Source organism: Oryctolagus cuniculus, chromosome 5, assembly GCF_964237555.1.
Source record: "Oryctolagus cuniculus chromosome 5, mOryCun1.1, whole genome shotgun sequence".
NCBI classification, from domain to species: Eukaryota; Metazoa; Chordata; class Mammalia; order Lagomorpha; family Leporidae; genus Oryctolagus; species Oryctolagus cuniculus.
In genome coordinates this window covers 136,459,913-136,482,598 of record NC_091436.1, presented here as the reverse complement: position 1 = coordinate 136,482,598, position 22,686 = coordinate 136,459,913, and the positions used below count along the sequence as shown (strand labels likewise).

Genomic DNA, 22,686 nt, shown 5'->3' with positions numbered 1-22,686 from the left:
AAAGCTGTGGCTGGGGAGCTGGGGCCCTGCTACTGCTGGAGTGGCTTACACTGAAAGAGCCCTCTTGCTTCAACAGTTACACATACTGGCCATCTTTTTTAAAAAGTGTATTTTATTACGGCAACAGCACTTAACATGAGATCTGCCCTCATAAGAGATTTGATTTTTTTAAAGATTTATTAATTTATTTGAGAGGTAGAGTTAGAGAGAGAGGTGGAGAGACAGAAAGAAAGGTCTTCCATCCAGTGGTTCACTCTCCAAATGGCAGTGATGGCCAAAGCTGAGCCAATCAGAAACCAGGAGCCAGGAGCTGCTTCTAGGTCACCCACTCAGGTGTAGAGGCCCAAGGACTTCAGCCATCTTCCACTGCTTTCCCAGGCCATTAGCAGGGAGCTGGATCAGAAGTGGAGCAACCAGAACTTGATCTGGCACCCATGTGGAAAGTCAATGCCACAGGCAGAGGCTTAACTCACTACACCACATTGCTGAGCCCCTCATAACATATTTCTAAGTAAATGCATAGTTGCAGTGTCAACTGTGGGTGTAAGGTCATATGGTAGGTCTCTAGAATTTACTTATCTTGCAACATAACTGAAACTTTGTGTTGATAGAACAATCACCCCCATCTCACCCTCTCTCACCCTCTGGTAATCATCACCCAACTCTGTTTCTATGAATCTGTCTTAGATACCACATGTAAGTGGAACCATGCAATGTGTCTTTATCTGACTTACTTCACTTACTATAATATCTTCCAGGTTCATCTATGTGGTTACATGTGACAGGATCTCCTTGGTTTTTAAGGTTGAATAATATTCCATGTCTCCAAGGTAAATGTCACATTTCTTTTATTCATGCACCCAAGTAGACAGACATTTGTTTCTCAGCTACAGTCTTGAGTCACCTGTGGTATTGTGTGAACAGTGTGACTAGGGTACATGCCCCGCTATCAACCCTAAATCAACTCATGTTGGACAATCACTGGTAATTTACATAGTGCTGCACTTTGCATGTGATCCCCAAAATGCACAGTGTGGGGCCTAAGACCCAATGTATTAGTACTTGCATGACAAGGCAGAGCCTCTAGGAGGTTACTAAGCCAGGAGAGCTCTGCCTTCATGAATGGGCTTGAGGAGCCATGCAAGGCCCCTGCCCTTCCAGCCCCTCCACAGTGTGAGAAAACAGAATCAGCCCCTTTTGCCCGCTTTCCCCACTTCTACCTGGTGAAGGCACAGCAAGGAGGCCCTCACCAAACACCAAATGTCGGCACCTGAGTTTTGGACTTCCCGGCTTCCGGTCCTGTGAGGAATAAATTTCTGTTCTCTGTAAATTACTCCTCTGGAGGTGTTCTGCAGCAGGAACAGACTGAGACACATGGCAAGTCTCAGGGCTAGGCGAGCTGTGCCTGTCTGCTCTCTGTTTCCAGGGGCACTGCCCACTGTTCTGATCCCATCACAGCTCGCAGGCCTCTTGGATCAAGGTTATACAAATGGTCAACATCATAGTGTGCTTGCTTTCTCTCTCTTCCTCCCTCTCTCCTCATCTCCCTCTGTGAATAAAGAGCTACATGGCCAGTGGATCTCAGTTATTCTTCCTGATTTTGCCCAACCCTTTCAGCTTCTCCACTGTGGTACTGCAGTGAGAGCTGGTTATTGCCAAGTAATACTTCACCTCAAAAAGCCAAGCTTATTGCATTAACTAGAGCTTTGTAGTTGGGAAAAGGTCAACGAATTTATATATTTATAATATATATATATACACAGATTCCCAATATGCTTTCCTTACATTACATGAAAATACAGTAGTTTGGAGAGAAAAAGACTTGTTGACTGCACAATTCCCCCATTAAATATTGAAAGGAGATATTAGCTCTACTTCAGGCAGTACTGTAACCTTTAGATCATAAAGTTATGCTCCCAATGGCCCCTCAATGGAAAGTTATTAAATAAATATATGACTCAACCCAACTGGGAAGAGGAGCTTTAATGCAAATATTCTCTTGAGTGTTTAGAGGGAATGGACTAAGTGCTGCCATAAGGGACGTGCTCATTCTTTGTTTACAAAATAACCCTGGTGGTCATATAAAGCCACCTCCTTTGGTGACTCCTGTGCAAAGGAGAGGAACACACCTAGGTGAAGACTTTACTAACATGCCTCCAACAACAATTACAAATATCTTCTAGCTTTTATTGATACCTTCACAGGGTTAATAGCTTTCCCAACTCAAACAGAAGTCACAAGAGTTATCCAAGGCCGGCACCATGGCTCACTAGGCTAATCCTCCGCCTAGCGGCGCCACACACCCGGTTCTAGTCCCGGTCCGGGCACTGGATTCTGTCCCGTTGCCCCTCTTCCAGGCCAGCTCTCTGCTGTGGCCAGGGAGTGCAGTGGAGGATGGCCCAAGTGCTTGGGCCCTGCACCCCATGGGAGACCAGGAGAAGCACCTGGCTCCTGGCTTCAGATCAGCGCGGTGCGCTGGCCGCAGCGCGCCGGCTGCGGCGGCCATTGGAGGGTGAACCAACAGCAAAAGGAAGACCTTTCTCTCTGTCTCTCTCTCTCACTGTTCACTCTGCCTGTCAAAAAAAAAAGAAAGAGAGAGTTATCCAAAGCCTTGCTGAAGGACATTGCACTATGCTTTAGACTCTCACTGTAACTCCAGAGTGACAATGAACCTGCATTTGTATCTAAAGTAGCTCAATAGCTAGCTCCTGCTATAGGAGTTTCTTACCTTCTCCATGCCTCTCAGTGACCTCAATTATCAGGTAAAGCTGAAAAGGCTAATCATAGTCTTCAGGAAATTCTAGCTAAGCTTTTCCAAGTTATCTCAGAAATGTGGCTATTACTGTCCTCAGGATGTGAATAGCACCCAAGACTGACCTAAAGCTGAGTCCATATGAAATGCTAAATGGAAGGCCTTTCCTCCCCTCTGACATCCTCTTTGATTCAAAGATTCAAGATCAGATAAAGTATTTTATCAATTTAGGCCAGGTACAAAAGGCTCCAAGGGAATGTGGTAATAAAGTTCTTCCAGTGCCAGATCTTAAAACTCATGCACAGCCTATTTCCCTAGGAGATTTAGTTTTATTAAAAACTTGGAAAGAAGGATCCCTTAAGGCCAGTTGCAGCCTGAATGGAAGGGACCCTACCAGGTACTACCGAGCACACCCACCTCAATAAAATTACAAGGCATCCCAAGCAGGGTGCATTTGTCAAAGATTAAGCTTCTACCTCTGAGTCATCACAGGTGAACTTGGAAGATACGTCTGCCTACTCCTGTGAGCCAAAGACCTCAAATACCTCTTCAAAAAGATGAGTAAAGCTTTTGCTTTTTCCGCATCAAGACTGCTGCACTTTAAGGCAGACATGTTGTACCAGCCTCTTCTTTTGATTCTTTCTGGGAGCTGCTATTGGCAGTTAAACTCCTTAGTGGGTTCTTCTATTATAACACTAGAAGATCCTGGAGTGCCACATGAAGCTGATTTTAAAAGTCTGATATTGCTTTAGACTTACACTTTAGGCCAACTTTTACAGCAAGTACTTACATCCGCAGACACTCTGTGCAAGGTAGTTATGGACAACCAACAGGTCTTGGAATATATACTGATGGAACAAGGAGGAACATGTGCAGTGATTAGTGGGATATGCCACTTTTACTCAAACAGTAGTATGTTTACTGAAGGAGATAATAAAATCTCTATGCTCAGGCTAAATGGTCTAACAATCTGCATAAGAACAGCCTATCACTACCCAGTATCTATAATATATTAATATATAATATATTCTTTCCATCTTAAAGAGCACCCACTTGCAAATTTTTTGTTCTAGTTTTGCTTATACTTGTTGATAAACTTGTGTGTTTCACAATTCAACAACTTCTGAGAGCAATGATGACCATGAAGGGAACACAGCCATTGGCGGTGACTGAAAATTCTCCAGCTCATGAAACAGATTCATTAGATGAGATAGGAAGAGATTTATGGACCCAAGACCAGCAGGACTCACATCTATGATCAGCAAGAAGTAGATACAGATGACATAATGAGTCTACATCTTTCAGCATCCCCTTGAGATTAAGGCTCAGGAATCTCTGAGTGGGGGATAATGCGGGAAAACTCAAGGTAGATAGATAGTTCATGAGCTGGAAACCACACCTTCCCCACCCCCAAGTAATCCCATCAACCCACCTGTCAATCAGACTGTGTAAGCACTCCCCTTCTGGAAGTGGATAAGAAGCTTGGTGAAGGGAAAGGCACTCTCCCCCTCTCTCTTCTCATGGACCCAGGGAAGGTCTCTTTTATCCTTCCTGGTCCACTCTCCCTCAATAAAGTTTCATGTTCCTGTATATTCTTCTCACTCCATAAATATCACTCTGCACATCATGTTTTGTGCCTGTACCTATAATTCTTCTGTAAGTAAAAGGCAAGAGCCTGAAATAGGAGATTGATTCTAACCTAGCCCACAACATGTTGACACCCACATTGAGTGATTTTCTCATTTATTTCTCACAGTTATGGAGGCTGGGAATTCCAGGATCAAGTTACCAGAAGGCTCACTTCCAGGCAAACAGAACTCGGACCTCCTCTGTAGGCAGTGTGGAACTGCAGGGCAGATGTAGAAATCCAGGATCTCCAGAAGGTCTCCACTTTCAGGGTGCTGACTGGGAAGGATTGGGATGCCTTTTGACTGCTCCCTATAGCCTCCACTCCCAACACCAGGGTAGTAGAAGTGCCTGATGACATCAGAGCAGGGAGGGGAAGGTCCAGCTTTCCACCTGGCACCCTCAGACAATACCCTGGCAGAGAGCACTCTGCGTGGGTTAAGGTGCCTGTTTACACCTGGTAGAGCAGAAGTCCTGGTTTTTGGTGGTGACCTCACTAACTCCACTGTGTGGAGGTGGCTTACTCCTGACAGGCAGTGGTGAAAGTCCTGGTCCCCAGTTAGCTTCCCTTGACCCCACCTGCTGGGTTTAAGGGATGGGGGTCACTCTAAGCTCCTCACTGGACATTGCTGATGAAGGTACCTGTGGGAGCCACAGAGCTTTCCAAGTTTGACCCCAGGAGTGCATTTGTTGTCTGAGTTTTTTGCCTTACTAGTCTGCCCTTTCCTGTTCCTTCAGAGAGAGAAAACACGCTTTCCTTGAGACATTTTTGTCAGTGTCTTTGGTGTTTTCTGTTTTTAGTTTCTCCAGCACCCACTAAGCAAAAAGAAAACCTGATGAACTCACCACCATGTTGATCCTCAATCCCAAGGTCTATGGCCAACCCAACTCTCCTCCACATCCATAGCCTTCTTATAGTTGTCTTTGCTGGTTCTTAGAAGGAGGAATAGGAAGGATTGTGCCGACTCCATCTTGTCCAGGACCAAAAGTCTCTCACCATTATTTTTTAATATTGTTTTACACACATTAAAATATTTCAGGAACCAAGAGCAGAGGCATTGCTGTACGTGACTCCTGGGCTCTCCTCTAGTCCCTAGGGACTGTGGCTGCTCAAGGGACTTTGACTATGTCAGGGTGAGTCACAGCAGACTTGCCCAGGGGAGAAAAGGTGGGAAAAAAGACCACCTACTTGATGGCTGTCCTGACAAATGCTTCAGATGATAGGATGACCCTTGTGAACTGGGAGTGAATTGGGAGCCAAGAAAGAAAGGCATTTGTGGAAGGGAGCTTTGTTCAAACTATCCATGCTTTCTGAAGATGATTATTCTCCCTTTCCCATAAATAAATCAATAAACATCTTTAAAAACTTTAAATGTTTTTTAAAGATGTTTACTTATTTATTGAAAGTCAGAAATATATAGAGAGATCTCCTATCTTCTGGTTCACTCCCCAAGTGGCCACAAAGGTCAGAGCTGGGCCAGCCTGAAGCCAGAAGCCAGGAACTTCTTCTGGGTCTCCCAGGTATGTTCAGGGGCCAAGCACTTGGTGGTGAGGCCAAGGTAACTTTGGCTGGCTGACAAGGTCACAGCAGAAGGTCTGTCTCAGCAAGGCATGAGAAGGACAGCTGCAGTCTTCTTGGTGGTTTTAGGTTTGTTGGGAACTACACTCTACTTAAGAAAGCCAGAGCTTCCTGGTGGTCCTGCTAATGCTTGCTGTATTCCTAATTTTAGGGAAGAACGCTTAGTCTCATTATCCCCAAACTGTCCATTGCTTTGTAGAATTTTAATCAAGCAGAATGTTAGTGTAGGAGAAAGGGTTAATGCTTTATGCAAGGTTGAGCTGTTTGTGGAAAAGAATTAAAAGGCAACAGGCTCCTGGTATATACTTCCCACTAGAATAAAGATAAATGTTATTAAAGCTTTAATTCAATATAAGCTACAAATACTACAATGGTTAGGATGTCAAAACTGTGGAATAGATCTAAGGAACCTTTAAATAAATACAATAAAGAAATTAAAGAATTACAGAAAGAACTGCAAAGAGGGGATACATTTTAAAAAGGGCCTGCTTTGAATTTGGGGCTTCTAGTAAAGATTAGATTAGGAAGGTACTGTTCTAGCTTGTGCAGCCAATTTCTGCACAGCTCGACAGCACTCCAGGCCTTGGCTTGTGTGAGCAGCCCTTTATCTAGCACCTGTCTGTGACTGTAACCCATGCTCTGAAAATGCCCTTGAAAATCAAAGAAATTGTAATTAGAAAAAAATGTACAACAGACTTATTATTGTGAGAAAAAATAATCATTATGTGGCTTATGATATAAAAATAAAGTCTGGTGCTTGAGAGCCAGAGCCATGCCGTCAGCCTTGCTGTGAGTGTGTCTCATTTCTTCAAGCACTGACACCTCTCACACCTTGGGACCCCTGGACTGGCTGGAGCTGGTGTCCAGTACTTGGGCCATCTTCCACTGTCTTCCTAGACACATTAGCAGGGAGCTGGACTGGAAGTAGAACAGCCAGGACACAAACCAGTGCCCATATTGGATGCTGGCACTACAGGCAGAGGCTTAACCTTCTACACCACAGTCCCAGCCCTGATGTGTTCAAACTGTTAGCTAAGCCACCCGATTACAACAAACACTCTCAGAAATCTTTGAAGATGTATATGAGGAAAAAATTAGTTCAAGTATCCTGAATTAACAAATTCTTGATCTTTCAGAAACTGAATATGCAATGTCAAAAACAGTTGTGATGAACTCAATACTATTGACCACTAGAGGGAAGCCAAGGCCCACTTATACTGTATGTGTCACACGGGGGGGGGGGGGGGGGGGGGGGAGGCACATGTTTCCAGAGAACCTGTGTATGAACCCAGTGCACAAAAAGACAAAGCAACCTTCACCCCCAACTTGGGCTGTATGCGTGGCTGGAGCAGTTTTAGTGCTTTAATGGACTCATAGAGTCCACATGTTACCAGCTTCCAAGTTCAGGGACTTGATTTAAAACACCTGTTCCTGGCCGGCGCTGTGGCTCAATAGGCTAATCCTCCTCCTAGCGGTGCCGGCACACCGGGTTCTAGTCCCGGTCGGGGCGCCGGATTCTGTCCCGGTTGCCCCTCTTCCAGGCAAGCTCTCTGCTGTGGCCCCGGGAAGGCAGTGGAGGATGGCCCAAGTGCTTGGGCCCTGCACCCCATGGGAGACCAGGAGAAGCACCTGGCTCCTGGCTTCGGATCAGCGTGGTGCGCTGGCTGCAGTGGCCATTGGAGGGTGAACCAACAGCAAAAGGAAGACCTTTCTCTCTGTCTCTCTCTCTCACTATCCACTCTGCCTGTCAAAAAAAAAAAAAATGGAAATACAGTTATCACCTAGTAAGTATAACAGTAAGACTCATGAGACTCAAAATGGTATTGATTATCAGTAGTAATATAAACTCATGATGAAGAATTTCTGGCCTATTTCTGACCGTTATTTCTAACTTTAAAGTCATTGTTTCCTATTGTCATGCTTGATTCTTCTAAAGTACTCTACAGCCTTGACCACTCCTTGTGCATTATCACTTCAGACTGTCTATTCTCTAGATTCCTTTCATCTACTAATGTCATTTAACAAATTTCCCTCTCACACTCTGCACTTGATCTGTGCTGTGCTCAATGCAAGCAAGTGTCACCATCATCACCTCCACTTTTCATGAAAATTTTTCGTGAAAAATTACTTCATCATTCATGAAATTTAGACTTCATGAAATTCAGACTTGAAAACTTTTTCATTTAAAGATTTATTTATTTGAAAGGCAGAGTTACAAAGAGAGAGGGAGAGACAGACAGATTGTCCATCTGCTAATTCACTTCCCATATGGCTGCAACAGCCAGGGTTGGGCTAGACTGGGTCTCCTATGTGGGTAGCAGGGGTCCAAGTATTTGGGCCATCCTCTGCTGCCTTCCCAGGCTCATTAGCAGGATGTTGGATGGGGAGTGGAGCAGTCAGGATTTACATGGGCATCTATATGTTGTACCAGCATTGCAGGCAGTGACTCAACCCTCTATGACGTAAAGCTGGCCCCCAGACTTGAAATCTTTACTGCTTAAGTACTTTGGGATCATACCCATTACCTGCCTCACCCCAACCCAATCAGACATCAAGTTCTAGTGAGTTATTCTCCCATTTCTTAACCTCTCATCTTTATTCTCCTTGTTTTCTCTTCAAAATTTCTACAATTAAGTGTTTTTCATATTTAGAATCCAATACTATGACTGTTGACCAAATATATTAAATAAACCATTTTTAGGATTTTAATTGCTTACCCTCAATTACACACTTAGTAAAAGGGTAAAAGTAGAAGGAGCTACTGTAGAGACAGTCTCACAGGCTTCAACAATGAGCAAAGACCATGCTTAATGGATAACCATTTCCAAACAATGCTACATCTGCCCAGAGAAATGGCAACAGCAATGCCCATCATCAGGTGGCACTCTTGTCTGGATGTGGTCCCTTCTCAGAGTCCTTAAATTCTCTCCTAACTAAAGTAACAGGTCCTTATAAAAATCCTGCTGCTTTCCTCTGAAAGAACAATCTTTAATTAAGCAGTTGTGGTTTTCATGTAGCATGTGCCCAAAAACAGATGTCTCTTAGTAAGTTAAAAATAAGCATCATTGAAATATTTAATATAACAGAAAGCGGAAGTTGATGTCTCAAATATCTTTTTACTCTTGAATTAAAAAGAGCAAGATATGTAAAAGAAAGGAAAAGAACTGAGAGAGAGCTTCCGTACAATGCTTCATCTAAAAAAAAAGTCATCTGCCTACAATTTTCAACTATCCTGTAAGAAAACTGGACTAAGAAACACTGCTTACGTGGTCATTTCCTTTACTGTAAGCACGTCTGTGTGACCAGTAAAATCATCCCCTGTTCACAGGTGAAGGCAGGTAATTTCAGATTAAAACTAAATTTGCCCTGGAATTTCCTGTGTTCTAATTATTTGTGCTGGCTTTGGAGTGGCAAAAATGGTAGAGTTGGATGCAACTCTGAAAACAAGTTGCTAGAATGTCCAACAACCAGGAGGAGCATTCAATGTGTAATCAAACTACTGATCTGCCACGTGGGAGCAGCTACTGGAGCCAACCGCTCACACTTGGGCTTCTTTGGTGATTTTCAAGTTCATTTTTCCCTTCACAAGCTCTCATTTAAAAAGCCCAGCTTGTGCTTCTTAAAACAAACAGAAAGTGAAGTGTTGCAGAACAATCTGGCTAAAGATGTCCAAGTTAAAGTAAGAGAACCCATGGGTGAGTGGCAGAGAAGGATTCTGAAATGTAGAATCAAAGTTTCCAAACACACACACACACAACCCACAGTCCTGGGGGTCTGTATACAGAAAACTCAGATCTTTGGGACATCAGGTTTCAGGTGAAGCCCTTTATCAACACGGAACATGGTAAGAGGCCCATTACCCTACCCCCTAGCACACGTGCTAACAGCAAAGTTCAGTTTTCACTCTGCTAGAGATTGATTTCCAGGGATTAGTTTCTGCCACCTCTGAGGATGTAGAGAAAAGCCTTTAACAGGAAAAGTTTCTTGTCTGGTGAGCCGGAAAGAAAATGCCTGGGTCAATATCCCCTCAGTGTCTCCGGTGGGGAGGCCTGGGGAGAGAGGCACTGGGAAGACCCTGAGTGCTAGAGGGAAGTGGAATCAGGAAGGGAAGTTTAAACGGGGCTGACACTTCTCAAAACCCAAACCACACAAACATATGATGTATTCACGTCCCAGACTTGAGCTGAACCCATGAGAAAGACATCACACTTCCAAACCCTAACCTACTCCGGTTTCTCTGGCTTTATGCTGTGAAGAGAAGTAGGATGACCTTTGGTGATTTTCTACAAACGCAAGAGGACTTCAGATGGTTCCTGGAAAAAACTCTGCATGGAGTTCAAAAACATTTTGCATCAAAATAAATTTATCTTCTAATTTCATTGTCCACAAACTTTTTGAAGGACTTTCATGTAGATAGGTAGATAGATGTGGAGAGAAGACCTTTTTTTTTTTTTTTTTTTTTGACATGCAGAGTGGACAGTGAGAGAGAGAGAGACAGAGAAAGGTCTTCCTTTTGCCGTTGGTTCACCCTCCAATGGCCGCTGCAGCCTGCGCGCTGCGGCCAGCGCACCGCGCTGATCCCAGGGCAGGAGCCAGGTGCTTCTCCTGGTCTCCCATGGGGTGCAGGGCCCAAGCACTTGGGTCATCCTCCACTGCACTCCCTGGCCACAGCAGAGAGCTGGCCTGGAAGAGGGGCAACCGGGACAGAATCCGGCGCCCCGACCGGGACTAGAACCCGGTGTGCCGGCGCCACAAGGCGGAGGATTAGCCTAGTGAGCCACGGCTCCGGCCAAGAAGACATTTTTATATTTCCCCTGCTATCAATGGCAGTGAGGATGTTACATTTCCCAGGTCTCTGTGCCCTGAATGAATGTAGCATCCATTTTCCAGTGAAACATAGTATCATGAGATTTGGGAGATGGCAGCTGGGCTGGGGGCATCTCAGGCAGCCGGCACAAGGTTCCACAGACATGAGCTCCGGCAGCAGCAGACATGAGTGGAAGGCACTCCCCTCTCTGGGGGCCCTAGAGGAGCCCCTAGGGAAGCAGAGGCTCCCCATGAGGCTTTGAGAGGTTCCTGACCCCTCAAAGTTAAGGGTCTGTGCTGGCTTGTGCTGCTCCACACTTCCTAGCATTCCTAAGTGATAACTCCATGGGACAGACTTAATTCTGTTCAGAACGTCTATGGTGATTTCTCTTTCCTGGCTGGACTCGGACTACAGGTATCATCAAATTTAATGTCATCGAGAGAACCTCAGTCAGAGGCTGTCAGAAGTTCCCTCACGCACACAGGAAACGAGAGTTTAGGAAAAAACGGGGAACCATGAACAGTCTCAGAATCAGGAACTTCTGTCCTCACACAGAGAAGGGGAACTGAAAGTCTGGTGTAACATCTCCCAAATTTGGTGATCTCAGGAGGAGAACCAATCAGTGTCTTAGGACTGAACAATGTCATCAGTCGTTGAGCAACACCTTGAGATTGAAGGTGCTAGTACAACATGTAAAATGCCTTTGAATTTACCATGTACTTCTTAGGCACCTTGTAGTAACAAGGCATTATGGAAGCCAGCAAAAATTGTACTATTTGATATTTACCTCTGGAAGAGAAGATGCCAAGTTTAATATAGGACCATTTTTTAGCACAGAGTAATACTATCAAACACTGACCTGGCTCATTCCTATGCCACCAGGAAATAAACTTCTGAGCAATTTTATGGCAGAAATGTGTGGTGGACCTCCTTTCAATGCTTTAGGAGTTAATGTCGGGATGTTTGAAGCCCTTAGATGTGATCAGACAACCAGTAATATGCAGGTGTTTGCCTTAATTGTGTGTAAGGACAGCTGCATGACAGAGTAAGACCTCAGCATAACAGTGTGGAATGTCTACCTTAAGCAAATGTGTCAGGACTGATATTAAACCATGGATTCACAATCTGACGGGCTGCCTCACTGTCAGGTTTCTGATCACTGGAAGTATTTGGATGTCGGTCCTTTCTATATATGGCTTAACATTTTGCTTTTCTTTATATTTATATATTTATTTTTGACAGGCAGAGTTAGACAGTGAAAGAAAGAGAGACAGAGAGAAAGGTTTTCCTTTTCCATTGGTTCACCCCTCAAGTGGCCACTACGGCCAGCGCATTGCAGCTGTCGCGCTGTGCCGATCCGAAGCCAGGAGCCAGGTGCTTCCTCCTGGTCTCCCATGCGGGTGCAGGGCCCAAGGACCCGGGCCATCCTCCACTGCACTCCCTGGCCACAGCAGAGAGCTGGACTGGAAGAGGAGCAACCGGGACAGAATCCAGCACCCCAACCGGGACTAGAACCCGGGGTGCTGGTGCCGCAGGCGGAGGATTAGCCTAGTGAGCCGTGGCGCCTGCCCAACATCTTGCTTTTCTATTACACTGTATTTTCAGAAAAGGGTGAGTTAGACTCTCTTAACTTTCAGTATGCTCTTTGGTAAACATCAAAATATACATTTTGGATCAGAACTCTGGTAATTATATGACACAGGGAAAGAAATGGTAAAGCCCCCCTGGGGGAATTATCCTCAGTGCTCCAAGTAAAATAAGCTCTAATTTACTCTAGCATGTTTGTTGCCCTGAGTCCTTAAACGAGGTGTGTCCCTAGAAGACTACTCCAGTCTCTGGTGACATTTCACAGGATGGAGGCCAAGAGAAGCTACCACTATTGCCGGCAGCCACTACTCACACCCCAACATATATAACTTTCCAATACCTCTCCACATCTGGAAATGTTGAAACACAAGCTTTCTCCTTGGGTATTTTCTAAATACAGGACGATGTCAGGGATCCCAAGCTCTTGGGCTGAGTTTATCCTATGGAGTCTAGGGCACTGGAGAAGCATGTCACAATCAGGAGCTTCTTAAATGAAGCTCTGTTGCCAGGCACCACCAAGATCCAGGTGTTTTCCACGGCCTGACACTCTACCTGTTCTTTAGATGATTCATCATCCCTCAGATAAAGTCCAGCTGTCACACCACAGAGGCGTGGTCTGCATTTATCTATCTCGTTAGGAAATTTTCTTTTGTTTTTCCCCCTATTTGAGTTTGACATGTTGAATCACTTTTTTTAATTTAGTGGCAATGGACAGTCCTAATAGCTCAGCTAATTTGAAACTAACAATCTTGCTGCACAAAAGGAAAAATATGGTGTTTGTGTTCAGTAAATGTTTGAAAAAAGAAAAAAAGGATATTTTCATTAATTCTATTTCCACTACTGTGTTTCAGACATACCCCTTTCTAGAACTGAGTTGGGATGAAAAAGTCTGACAGATCAACCAAACTTCTCGAATGATTTTTTTTTGTTTTGTTCAGAACTTCTTATCTAGTGAACTATTCTTGTCCTGCACCCTGTACAAGAGCCCTTCCCCTAGCAACAGATGTGTCATCACAAAAGATTTTTCTGATTAGCTTAACACTCAGTTGATTTAAATTTTTAATTGTCGGACTCTATCACACTCCACCTTCTCTTTCTTTTATTCTGGTCTCTTCTGCCTCACTAGTGGTTCCACTGACACCCATCAAAGAAACTAAGAAGAAAATGGCCATAAGCGGTGGAGTACCAGTCCTGGGCTTTTTCATCATTGCTATTCTGATGAGCCCTCAGAAGTCTTGGGCTATCAAAGGTAGGTGCTGAGAGAATCTAACCCTGGGGCAGAAGACTGGGAAGCATTGGAGAAATGAGGCGGGGCATCTGCAAAATAATCGTTGGAGAGAAAGAAAAGTGTGGCAGATGTTATGAGTGTGCAAATCTATTATAAATTGTAGTTTAGAGGAGTTCTTCCCTCCTCAAAAATTAAAGTCAAATTTAATTTACAGAACAAAACTAAGTTGAATATTTATTAACACAACTGACTTGATACTAGCCAAACTTGTTAGGATGTAGGGAATATATACTGGTGGTATTAAGAGATTCTAACAGTGGGCTTTAATTTTTCTTTCCAGAAAATTATTAATATTAAGAACCAAAAGCCTTACATAAATTTGTGAGAATAAGAAAAAAATATGAGACATTCTTAGCTCTGTTCCTGGCTGAATATATGGTAGTTAATTTTTGGATGTATATCCTATAAGCATCTCTGAGCACAGACATTGTTGGAGATCACTTAAAAAAAAAAGGCCCCCAAAGGTGATGATCTACCCAAGGTGGGAGAGAGGGCAAGCAAACCGATGTGAACTGCATTTAATTTACAGTCTTAATAATGTGTTAGCCACCTTCCCCTCCCTGCCACTGCACCCCTGTGCCACCCTAGATCTTCCATTATCTGTCATTGTTATGCGTATTTCCAAAAGAGCAGAAAAATGAATAAGGAAGTGGGTAGTCTGACATTGCTCTCTGCAAACATTCACTCTGTAGTAATGACATGTTGCAAAAAGAAAGTATTCTTCACCCAGCTGGCTCCACAGAAAGTGACAGGTAGGCTGGAAATGAGCAAAGTAATTACCCAGCTCCCAGACCCATGATGCCAATTGCAGACCTCTACTACCCTCAAAGAACCATGTACGGGGGTGCTTACCTTGCTTACCTGGAGAGATAGAGGCTCTTCCCTTGAACTGGACTGGGACAGATAGAACATTTATATTGGTATATAGATGTAAATACAAAGTAAGAGTCTGAGTTTATCAATATACAGTCAAATGTTAAAATTCTTCCCCTTATCTCTGAAGGCCAATTAGAGAAGCAATCCCCATCTCATCTGCACACACCGTGAAAGCTGCATCCCCATCAACTGTAGCTTTATTTCTTCAGGTTGATCATTCCCTTGGTGTTGGTTATTCTCAGCATCAGCCATAACAGAGTATATCCCATAATAACAGTCCCAGTCTGAGGAGCTGGGGTTAGGGTTAGGGTTAATATAAAAGTTGAGTTGCCAAAATCAATTCAAACATGACCCTTCTTACAGAGGTATTTATGTTGTGGATTTCAATTCAGAGAAGTGAGTATTCTACAACATTCCAAGGTGTAAATCTTAATTTCCTGCCTTGAGCCTTGGTTATATTTTCCCTGGGCCTGGTACTTAAATATAAAGAAGTTTCTGACCCTAAAATGTGACTGGTGCTTGTTATAGGCCTGATGATATACTAGGAAGTTACTTACTTATCTCATTGAATCTTGAAAACAAACCTATGGCAGAATCAAGACACAGCAGAATTGTGATTGAAAAATTACACACAGGTAGGTAGAATAACATGCTCACATTCACTAAGTAGCTATACAGGAAATCAAGATTGTATTTGCTTCTGGAGTTCAGAATCCAACCTTTTAAGCAGGGTTTCTTCTTTAGAATACAATGTTCTGAGAAAGACGTTGTGTGGAATTCTGGCCTTGCTATGTTTAATTATTAGTATAGAGAATGAGAGAACATTCCTCTTTTAGGGGCTACTGCTGAATTCCTAAGAAGAAAATCATCTGGACGCCAAAGGACAGCTTTGCAAGACTGTAGTCTTTTCAGCCCTCAAGTCCTTCCGTCCGTCCTCTCTAACACGGTCCTTTTCCCTCCCAGCTTTGTCAACACAGCTGAACCAGACTTCACCTTTTCACTCGGAGTTTCTCTCCACCACTCCTACAGTCCGCTTGGTCCTTTCCATCACCACCACTTCCTGCCTTTTTGCATGTGGGTTCTGCATCTCCCTCTGCTGATTCCCCGCTAACTTTTGTTCCTTCCATTTCAGAGGAACACGTGATCATCCAGGCCGAGTACTTTCTGTCCCCTGACGATTTAGGAGAGTTCATGTTTGACTTTGATGGTGATGAGATTTTCCATGTGGATATGGACAAAAAAGAGACAGTCTGGCGGCTTAAAGAATTCGGACAATTTGCCAGCTTTGAGGCCCAGGGTGCACTGGCAAATATAGCAGTGGACAGAGCCAACCTGGACATCATGATAAAGCGCTCCAATCACACCCCAGACACCAATGGTACCTCTCTCTGTGTTGCACCCCTGAATGTGAGAATGCACAGCTTTTAAGTCGATGCCTCTGTCCTGTGTGTTACATTATGACTGACTTGGCCTCCCCAGAGTCTCCCCTTGCCTAAGCAAGTTCCCAGTTCTCCTGCCACAGGCCTGGGAATTTATGTGTGTGTCCCTTTATCAGTGTGCTCAGATCTTGTCTCTGCCATCCCTGGTGACTGTGCTGCTTAGGGAACAAGTGCTCTGGCTGTCTGATGCCTCAGTCTTGGCTCCAGCTCATTCCAAAGGCTGTCAGAGTTAAGTATCAGAGAATGTGGCATAGAATTCTCAGGGCACAATTTCAACTGCCCTAAAGCTAAAGCTTCTTGAGCGTGAGAGTCCATAGCTGGGTTTATTCCTCCAGTCACTGTGAGAGGCAGAATGGCAAGCCCAAGCCATGGATGCTAATTTCTGTCATGTTTCCCTCAGTGCCTCCAGAGGTGACTCTGCTCCCAAGCAGCCCTGTGGAACTGGGAGAGCCCAACGTCCTCATCTGTTTCATCGACAAGTTCTCCCCACCTGTGATCAATGTCACATGGCTCCGAAATGGAAACCCTGTCACCATGGGAGTATCAGAAACAGTCTTCCTGCCCAGGGATGACCACCTTTTCCGCAAATTCCACTATCTCCCCTTCCTGCCCTCGACCGAGGACGTCTATGACTGCAAAGTGGAGCACTGGGGTTTGGAGGAGCCTACTCTCAAGCACTGGGGTATGGTCCATCCTTCCGGCTCCTTTCTCATAAGATTGCTTCCTACGATGCTGTCTGCACCCTCGGATGCAGGGTACTGTGTCATAGCATCTGCCACAATTCACACCTGTCTTCTTTTATTACCCAGCTTCTTCCACTTTCTAACCACAATTCCCTTGATACATTATCTTCATTCCTCTTCGATCGATACCCTATATTTCATTCTAAACTACCCCCTACCACATTCTTTACCATGTACTCTGTTTTATTTTGCTCCAGAGTTTGAAGCACGAACCCCTCTCCCAGAGACTACAGAAAATGTGGTGTGTGCCCTAGGGCTGGTTGTGGGTCTGGTGGGCATCATTGTTGGCACCATCTTCATCATCAAGGGCGTGCACAAGGGCAATGCTACAGAACGCCGGGGGACCCTGTGAGCACAGGAAGGTGGGTGAGGCATGGTCAGAGAAGGACTCATATGGAAGTCGCTAAGGGTGGAAGACAAGGTGGGGGAAAGGATGTGTGATGTTTTTAAGAGAGAGGTGTAGGAAAAGTTGTTGTTCTTTATTTCTCTTTTGCTAGAATGACTCAGATATTGGAATTATCTGGTGTCCCAAAGCATCAAGGCCCTTTATCCCCTTTCAGAGATGTGTGTCTAGACCACACTTTCTGTCTTGGAAATCATCTCCAGTAACTAAGGCCACTGCTTCACATTAGAATAATGAGTCCAGTGATCTAGTATGGAAGCCCCACCATTGGCTTATATTTGCTGAGGGAGACTATCAATTAAGAGGCACTTACAAGCCTGGGTCCACTGATGTTAGAGGTAACATCTCTGCATGCAGTGGAAATATTTTAGATGCCAAGACGATTTCTGTCACTCCTGTCTGAAAATTGCTATTATAAGCTCTGAGAGAGAGGGAGAGAGGGGGGGAGAAGGAGAGAGAGAGGGGTAGGGGAGTGGGAAGGGGAGGGAAGAGGAGGGAGGGGGCAAGAGAGGGAGAGGGAAAGAGAGAGAGAAGAAGGAGTCAAATGCAAAAGCTCAAAATACTCATCTTAAACATTTTAGTAACTGCATGTGTCCTGTTACAGGTGATTCCTTTCTTAGAGAGAACATTGAAGATTCAGTGTCTGATGTAATAATTTTACAAGCCTGGCAGTACTTCAGTGGTCAACCTCTGCCACCATCTTCAGCATTTTCCAGACATCTAGCCACCCCAGGGATACTGACACCTTCCCTGAGCCTTCCGCTCTCTAGCATCTGGATGGCCTTCCCTCTTTATCACTATTTCCTGTATCTGCTTTTCCTGTGTTTCCTACCATCTTGTCATCACCAGGCAATACCTCTGTAATAAACCCCACAAAATTCTTTCACTGCTATGCAACTTTCTGAACGTTTCATTAGGGCATCTCCTGTGTACTTATTGCTTAGGATTTCTCAAAACTGTGATTTTTTTTTTCTTAAGTACAATAAACTGGTTTTGGGGAATTTGGTGTCTGAAACAGATGTTTTATTTTGTTTTGTTTGGGTGGGAGCAACAGATTTGAGGAATGCATGTGGTCCTTCCCATCAAGAAATACCTGAATATTGAAAAAGCCCTTTATATTCTGGAATTGACCAGAAATATCCAGGTTCACTAAGGCTTGGTCTCACTGTAGGCCTCTGAAGACAATCCTGTTGCTGTGATCAAACCTCACCAGGGAAACCCTGTGGCAGGGCTGGTTGGTTTGGTGATCTCTACTCATCAATGTGTTCAGCATCCAGTTTTGGTTATCAAACCTCCAAGTCAAGGAAATAGTTGTATCTTCAGTAGAGTGAGTCCCAAAGCCCAGATTTTGGCCTCGGTACTAAGGAAGGCAGAGAGAGGGGAGGAGATGGGGGTAGGATGGGGAGTAAAATGAGAAAAGCATTCATATACATTAAAGGATTTACAAATCAACTCTACACATTCCAAAATCAATGAAGAATGAGTCTAGACACCAAAGAGTGGCATTATCAGTTCTGTGAGACAGCCTTGAGCACCTGCTCACGCCTAGAAGACTCTAACTTATTACTGAATCCATCTTTTTTATTTGAGAGGTAGAGTTATAAACAATGAGAGAGAGAGAGAGAGAGAGAGAGAGAGAGAGAGAGAGAGGTTTTCCTTCCATTGGTTCACTCCCCAAATGGCTGCCACAGCCAGCGATGCACTGATCCGAAGCCTGGAGCCAGGTGCTTCCTCCTGGTCTCCCATGCAGGTGCAGGGGCCCAAGCACCTGGACCATCCTCCACTGCCCTCCCAGGCCACAGCAAAGAGCTGGACTGGAAGAGGAGCAGCCGGGACCAGAACCCAGTGCCCATGTGGGATGCTGGCACCACAGGCAGAGGATTAACCAAGTGAGCCACGGTGCCGGCCTGGATCCATCTTATATCTGGAAATGTGCCCTTGAGTGGGAAAACAGTAATGAGAGGAAGGACAGGGTGCAGCACTAAAATGGGAGGAAAACTCATTATAAACACAATGAGCTATGGCTCATTTGTTTGTGAAAGTTTGGTGATTTTCATTTTTAAGATGGTTACCAGAACCTACCAAAAACCATGAAAATCAACTACCCATGGCAGTGGAAGACTGGCAAATAAGAACTTTGGAAAGACATTAGACTGGGCTTTCATTTTGGCTCTGTCACTTAGTAGAGGTACATCCACCTGTATCTTAGCTTCAGATTCCTTGTTATAGTACTGATGTCAATTTTTAATACACTGGGTTATTATGAGAATTAAAAGAAAAACTCAGGTGAAGTAATTAGGTACGATGTTTAATGATTGCAAAATTGCAAAAACTATAAATTCTGTTGTTTTCCCCAAAAGTTATACAGCATGATGATAAAAATCTAAGAAAAACAAAACAAAACACACACAAATCTATGCAGAATGACCTCATAAGACTTACTACTAAAAACTGGCTTCTGTCAAAGCAGAATCTTGACAATATTGAAGACAGAATAGGCAGGGGTATTTGTCTTACACAACTCCAAATTTGTATTATAAAGTAAATAGATGTACAATGGGGAACACACTAAAACTCAGACAATTATGCAATAAAAAAGCAAAAAAATAAATCTAGATCCTCCACATAAGAAAGCTACTTTTTAATATACTTTATTTTTTAGAGAAGTTTTGAGTTTGCAAAAAATTGTAGAAAAAATAGAAGAGGCCATGTGTCCTCTGCAGACCCTCCAGTTTCTCCTATTATTACTATCTTGCATTAGTGTACACTTGTTACAACTGATTAACTTAGACTAATACTTGCTATTAGCTAAAGCCCAGGGTCACACGAGGATTCACTTTCTATTATACAGTTCTGTGGGTTTGACATACAAGATGCCATATATTTACAGTGTCATAAGAGTTTCACTGATCTAAAAATGCTTGTGCCATCTATTTGTCTATACAGTCTATTGTGTAAAAGTTACCCACAGCAAAACCCCAGATTTAAATCTCTTTAGTTGAGCCCATTTGAATCTCTCTTAAATAAGGAAAGGAATAAACAGCACTAATTTATACAAACTTAGAAGAACTAGAAAAAAAAAGAAAGTGCTTTCCTAAGATTGCTATAACCTTTACTTCAAAACCCAACGAGGACTCTGCAACAAAAAGTAATTTGCTGACATACCACCCACAAACACAGATGTCAAAATCTTAAGTAAATAGAGGTCGGTGCTGTGGCTTAGTAGGTTAAGCATTCACCTGTGGCACCAGCATCACATATTGGCACTGGTTGGAGACCCAGCTGCTCCATTTCTGATCCAGCTTCCTGTTGATGGCCTGGGAAAACAGAAGATGGCCCAAGTGCTTGGGCCCTGCTCCCACATGAGAAGAAGCTCCTGGCTCCTGGCTTCAGATCGGCCCAGCTCTGGCTGTTGTGGCCATTTAGAGAATGAACTAGCGAATGCAAGACCTCTCTCTGTCTCACCCTCTCTCTGTCTGTACCTCTGCCTCTCAGCTAAATAAATAAATCTTTTAAAAATTTTAAGTAAATATTGAAAATTGAATCTACTGATAGATGTAAAAGATGCTACACCATGATCAAGTTCAGTTTATTCCAAGAATACAAGATTGTATGAATTTAAGAAATCAAATGATGAAATTTATTTAACCACATTAACTAAAAGAAGGCGAACTGACATAGGACCACTGCAATAGAAGCAAAAAACATTATTTGACAGAATTCAACACCTGAAAGAGCAAAATTAATTAGGAAACTTGTATTTAAAGGGAATCTCCTGAGTCTGAGAAAGGACAGCTACCCTACTGTACACACCAGACTCTGCAGGTTTCTTAAGCCATGAAAAATGGCAAGAAAAACAAATTAAAGGTATAGAGATTGCAGAGCAGGTAAATTAGTCATTATCTGCTTTTGACAGGATCATGCATTTAGAAAATAAAAACATCAAAGATAGGAGTATTTAACAAATTTAATAATTTTTCTAAATATAACATCAATATATACAAAATTATGTGTACTATTATTATGCTCTATCATCAATAAATAAAGTGCAATTTTTAAATGATATCTTTTAGACTAGCATTACAAAATATTCAGGAATAAAACTAAGGAAAGATTAACAAGATTTCTACACTGAAAAGCACAAAACATTATTGGGATAAATTAATGAAACCAAATAAATGTAGAATATGCCAAATTTGAAGATTCAACCGTTAAATATTTTCAAAATGTCAGTTTTCTCCAAGTTAATTTATATTCAATAAAACTATTGAATATCATGGCAAGGTTTTTTGTTTGCTTGCTTGTTTTGTTGCTTTTCATTTCTTCTATTTTCTTTTGGATAGAAGAGAAAATTTCAAACTGAATTCAATATAAGTACTAAGTTAATGGATTAGTCAAAAAAAATTTTTTTTAATGACAAAACTATGGGGCTGGCACTGTGGGGCCATGGGTTAGAGCCCCAGCCTGCAGTATGGGCATCCCATAAGGGCACTGGTTTGAGTCCTGGCTGCTCCACTTCTGATCCAGCTCCTTGCTAATGTGCCTGGGAAAGCAGTGGAGGATGGCACAAGTCCTTGGGTCCCTGAATCCACATGGGAGACTCTAAAGAAGTTCCAGGCTCCTGGTTTCATATTGGCCCAGCTCCAGCCACTGGGGCCATTTGGAGAGTGAATCATCAGACAGATGATCTCTCTCTTTGTGTCTCTACCTCTTTCTGTAACTCTGCCTTTCAACTAAATAAAATAAATCTTTAAAAAAAATAACAGAACTAAAGGCAATTCAGTACAAAAAGGCAAGGCCTACATTAATTTGCCCTGTGTAACGTCAAATATGAAATGGAATAGAAATTCTAGAAACAAATACACTGCTTTGGCCTATAGAAGCATGGCAATGCACCATGTGAAAAATGGCGTTTTCAACAAATGCTGATGATCATTTGCGTATTTATTGCAGAAAATGTACCATAAAGTCTACCTACTCAAATAATCAATAAAAATCATTCCCTGGTAGACTGAAAATATTTACTAGACTTTAACCCTGAAGGAAACTGGGCTTTTAGTTTCCTTTGAGAGATGGTTTCCGTAACAGTTCCAATCATTTTATCAGATTAGGATTCTATACAAATTGTTTGTTGTTCATTCAGCTTTGATAAATGATATGGGCTAGCATTTGAAATTCATACTGCAGAGCTGTAGACTGTATTTTCTTATCCTTAAGCTTTGGCTGCCCTATATATGTATTGACAGAGTGGTGGGAATGATGCCTCGACTTCTGAGGCTAGCCCTAAAGAAATCTTGCATCAAGTCCTTTCCTCTCTAGGAAAATGTGCTCTCAGGAATCTCAGCTCTCAGTAACAAAACTCTTCTCCCTGCTGATGAGACCACAGCACCATGTAAGAGGCACTGAAACCACATACAGAGAGAATGTCCCAGTGTCCCAACTAAACCTCAGGGCAACCGAGCCCCAGATGCCCCCTGTCTCTACAGCCACATGAGAGGTCTCCACTGAGAGCCACCTACCTGAACTCATCAGCTCCCAGAGTGAAGAGAAATCATCGCATGGCCATAATTTTAAAACACTAAATTT

General features: G+C 43.3%; 1 protein-coding gene across 1 annotated transcript; it reads left to right on the top strand.

Annotated features, from left to right (window-relative positions):
- The first annotated feature begins 13,452 nt into the window (after positions 1-13,452).
- Positions 13,453-18,087, top strand: RLA-DR-ALPHA (major histocompatibility complex, class II, DR alpha). Its single transcript, NM_001171118.1, is given in 5 exon segments — positions 13,453-13,600; positions 15,648-15,893; positions 16,355-16,636; positions 16,895-17,059; positions 17,705-18,087. Coding segments are annotated over 4 exon segments (768 nt in total). The 5' UTR covers positions 13,453-13,515; the 3' UTR covers positions 17,050-17,059; positions 17,705-18,087.
- The last annotated feature ends 4,599 nt before the right edge of the window (positions 18,088-22,686 follow it).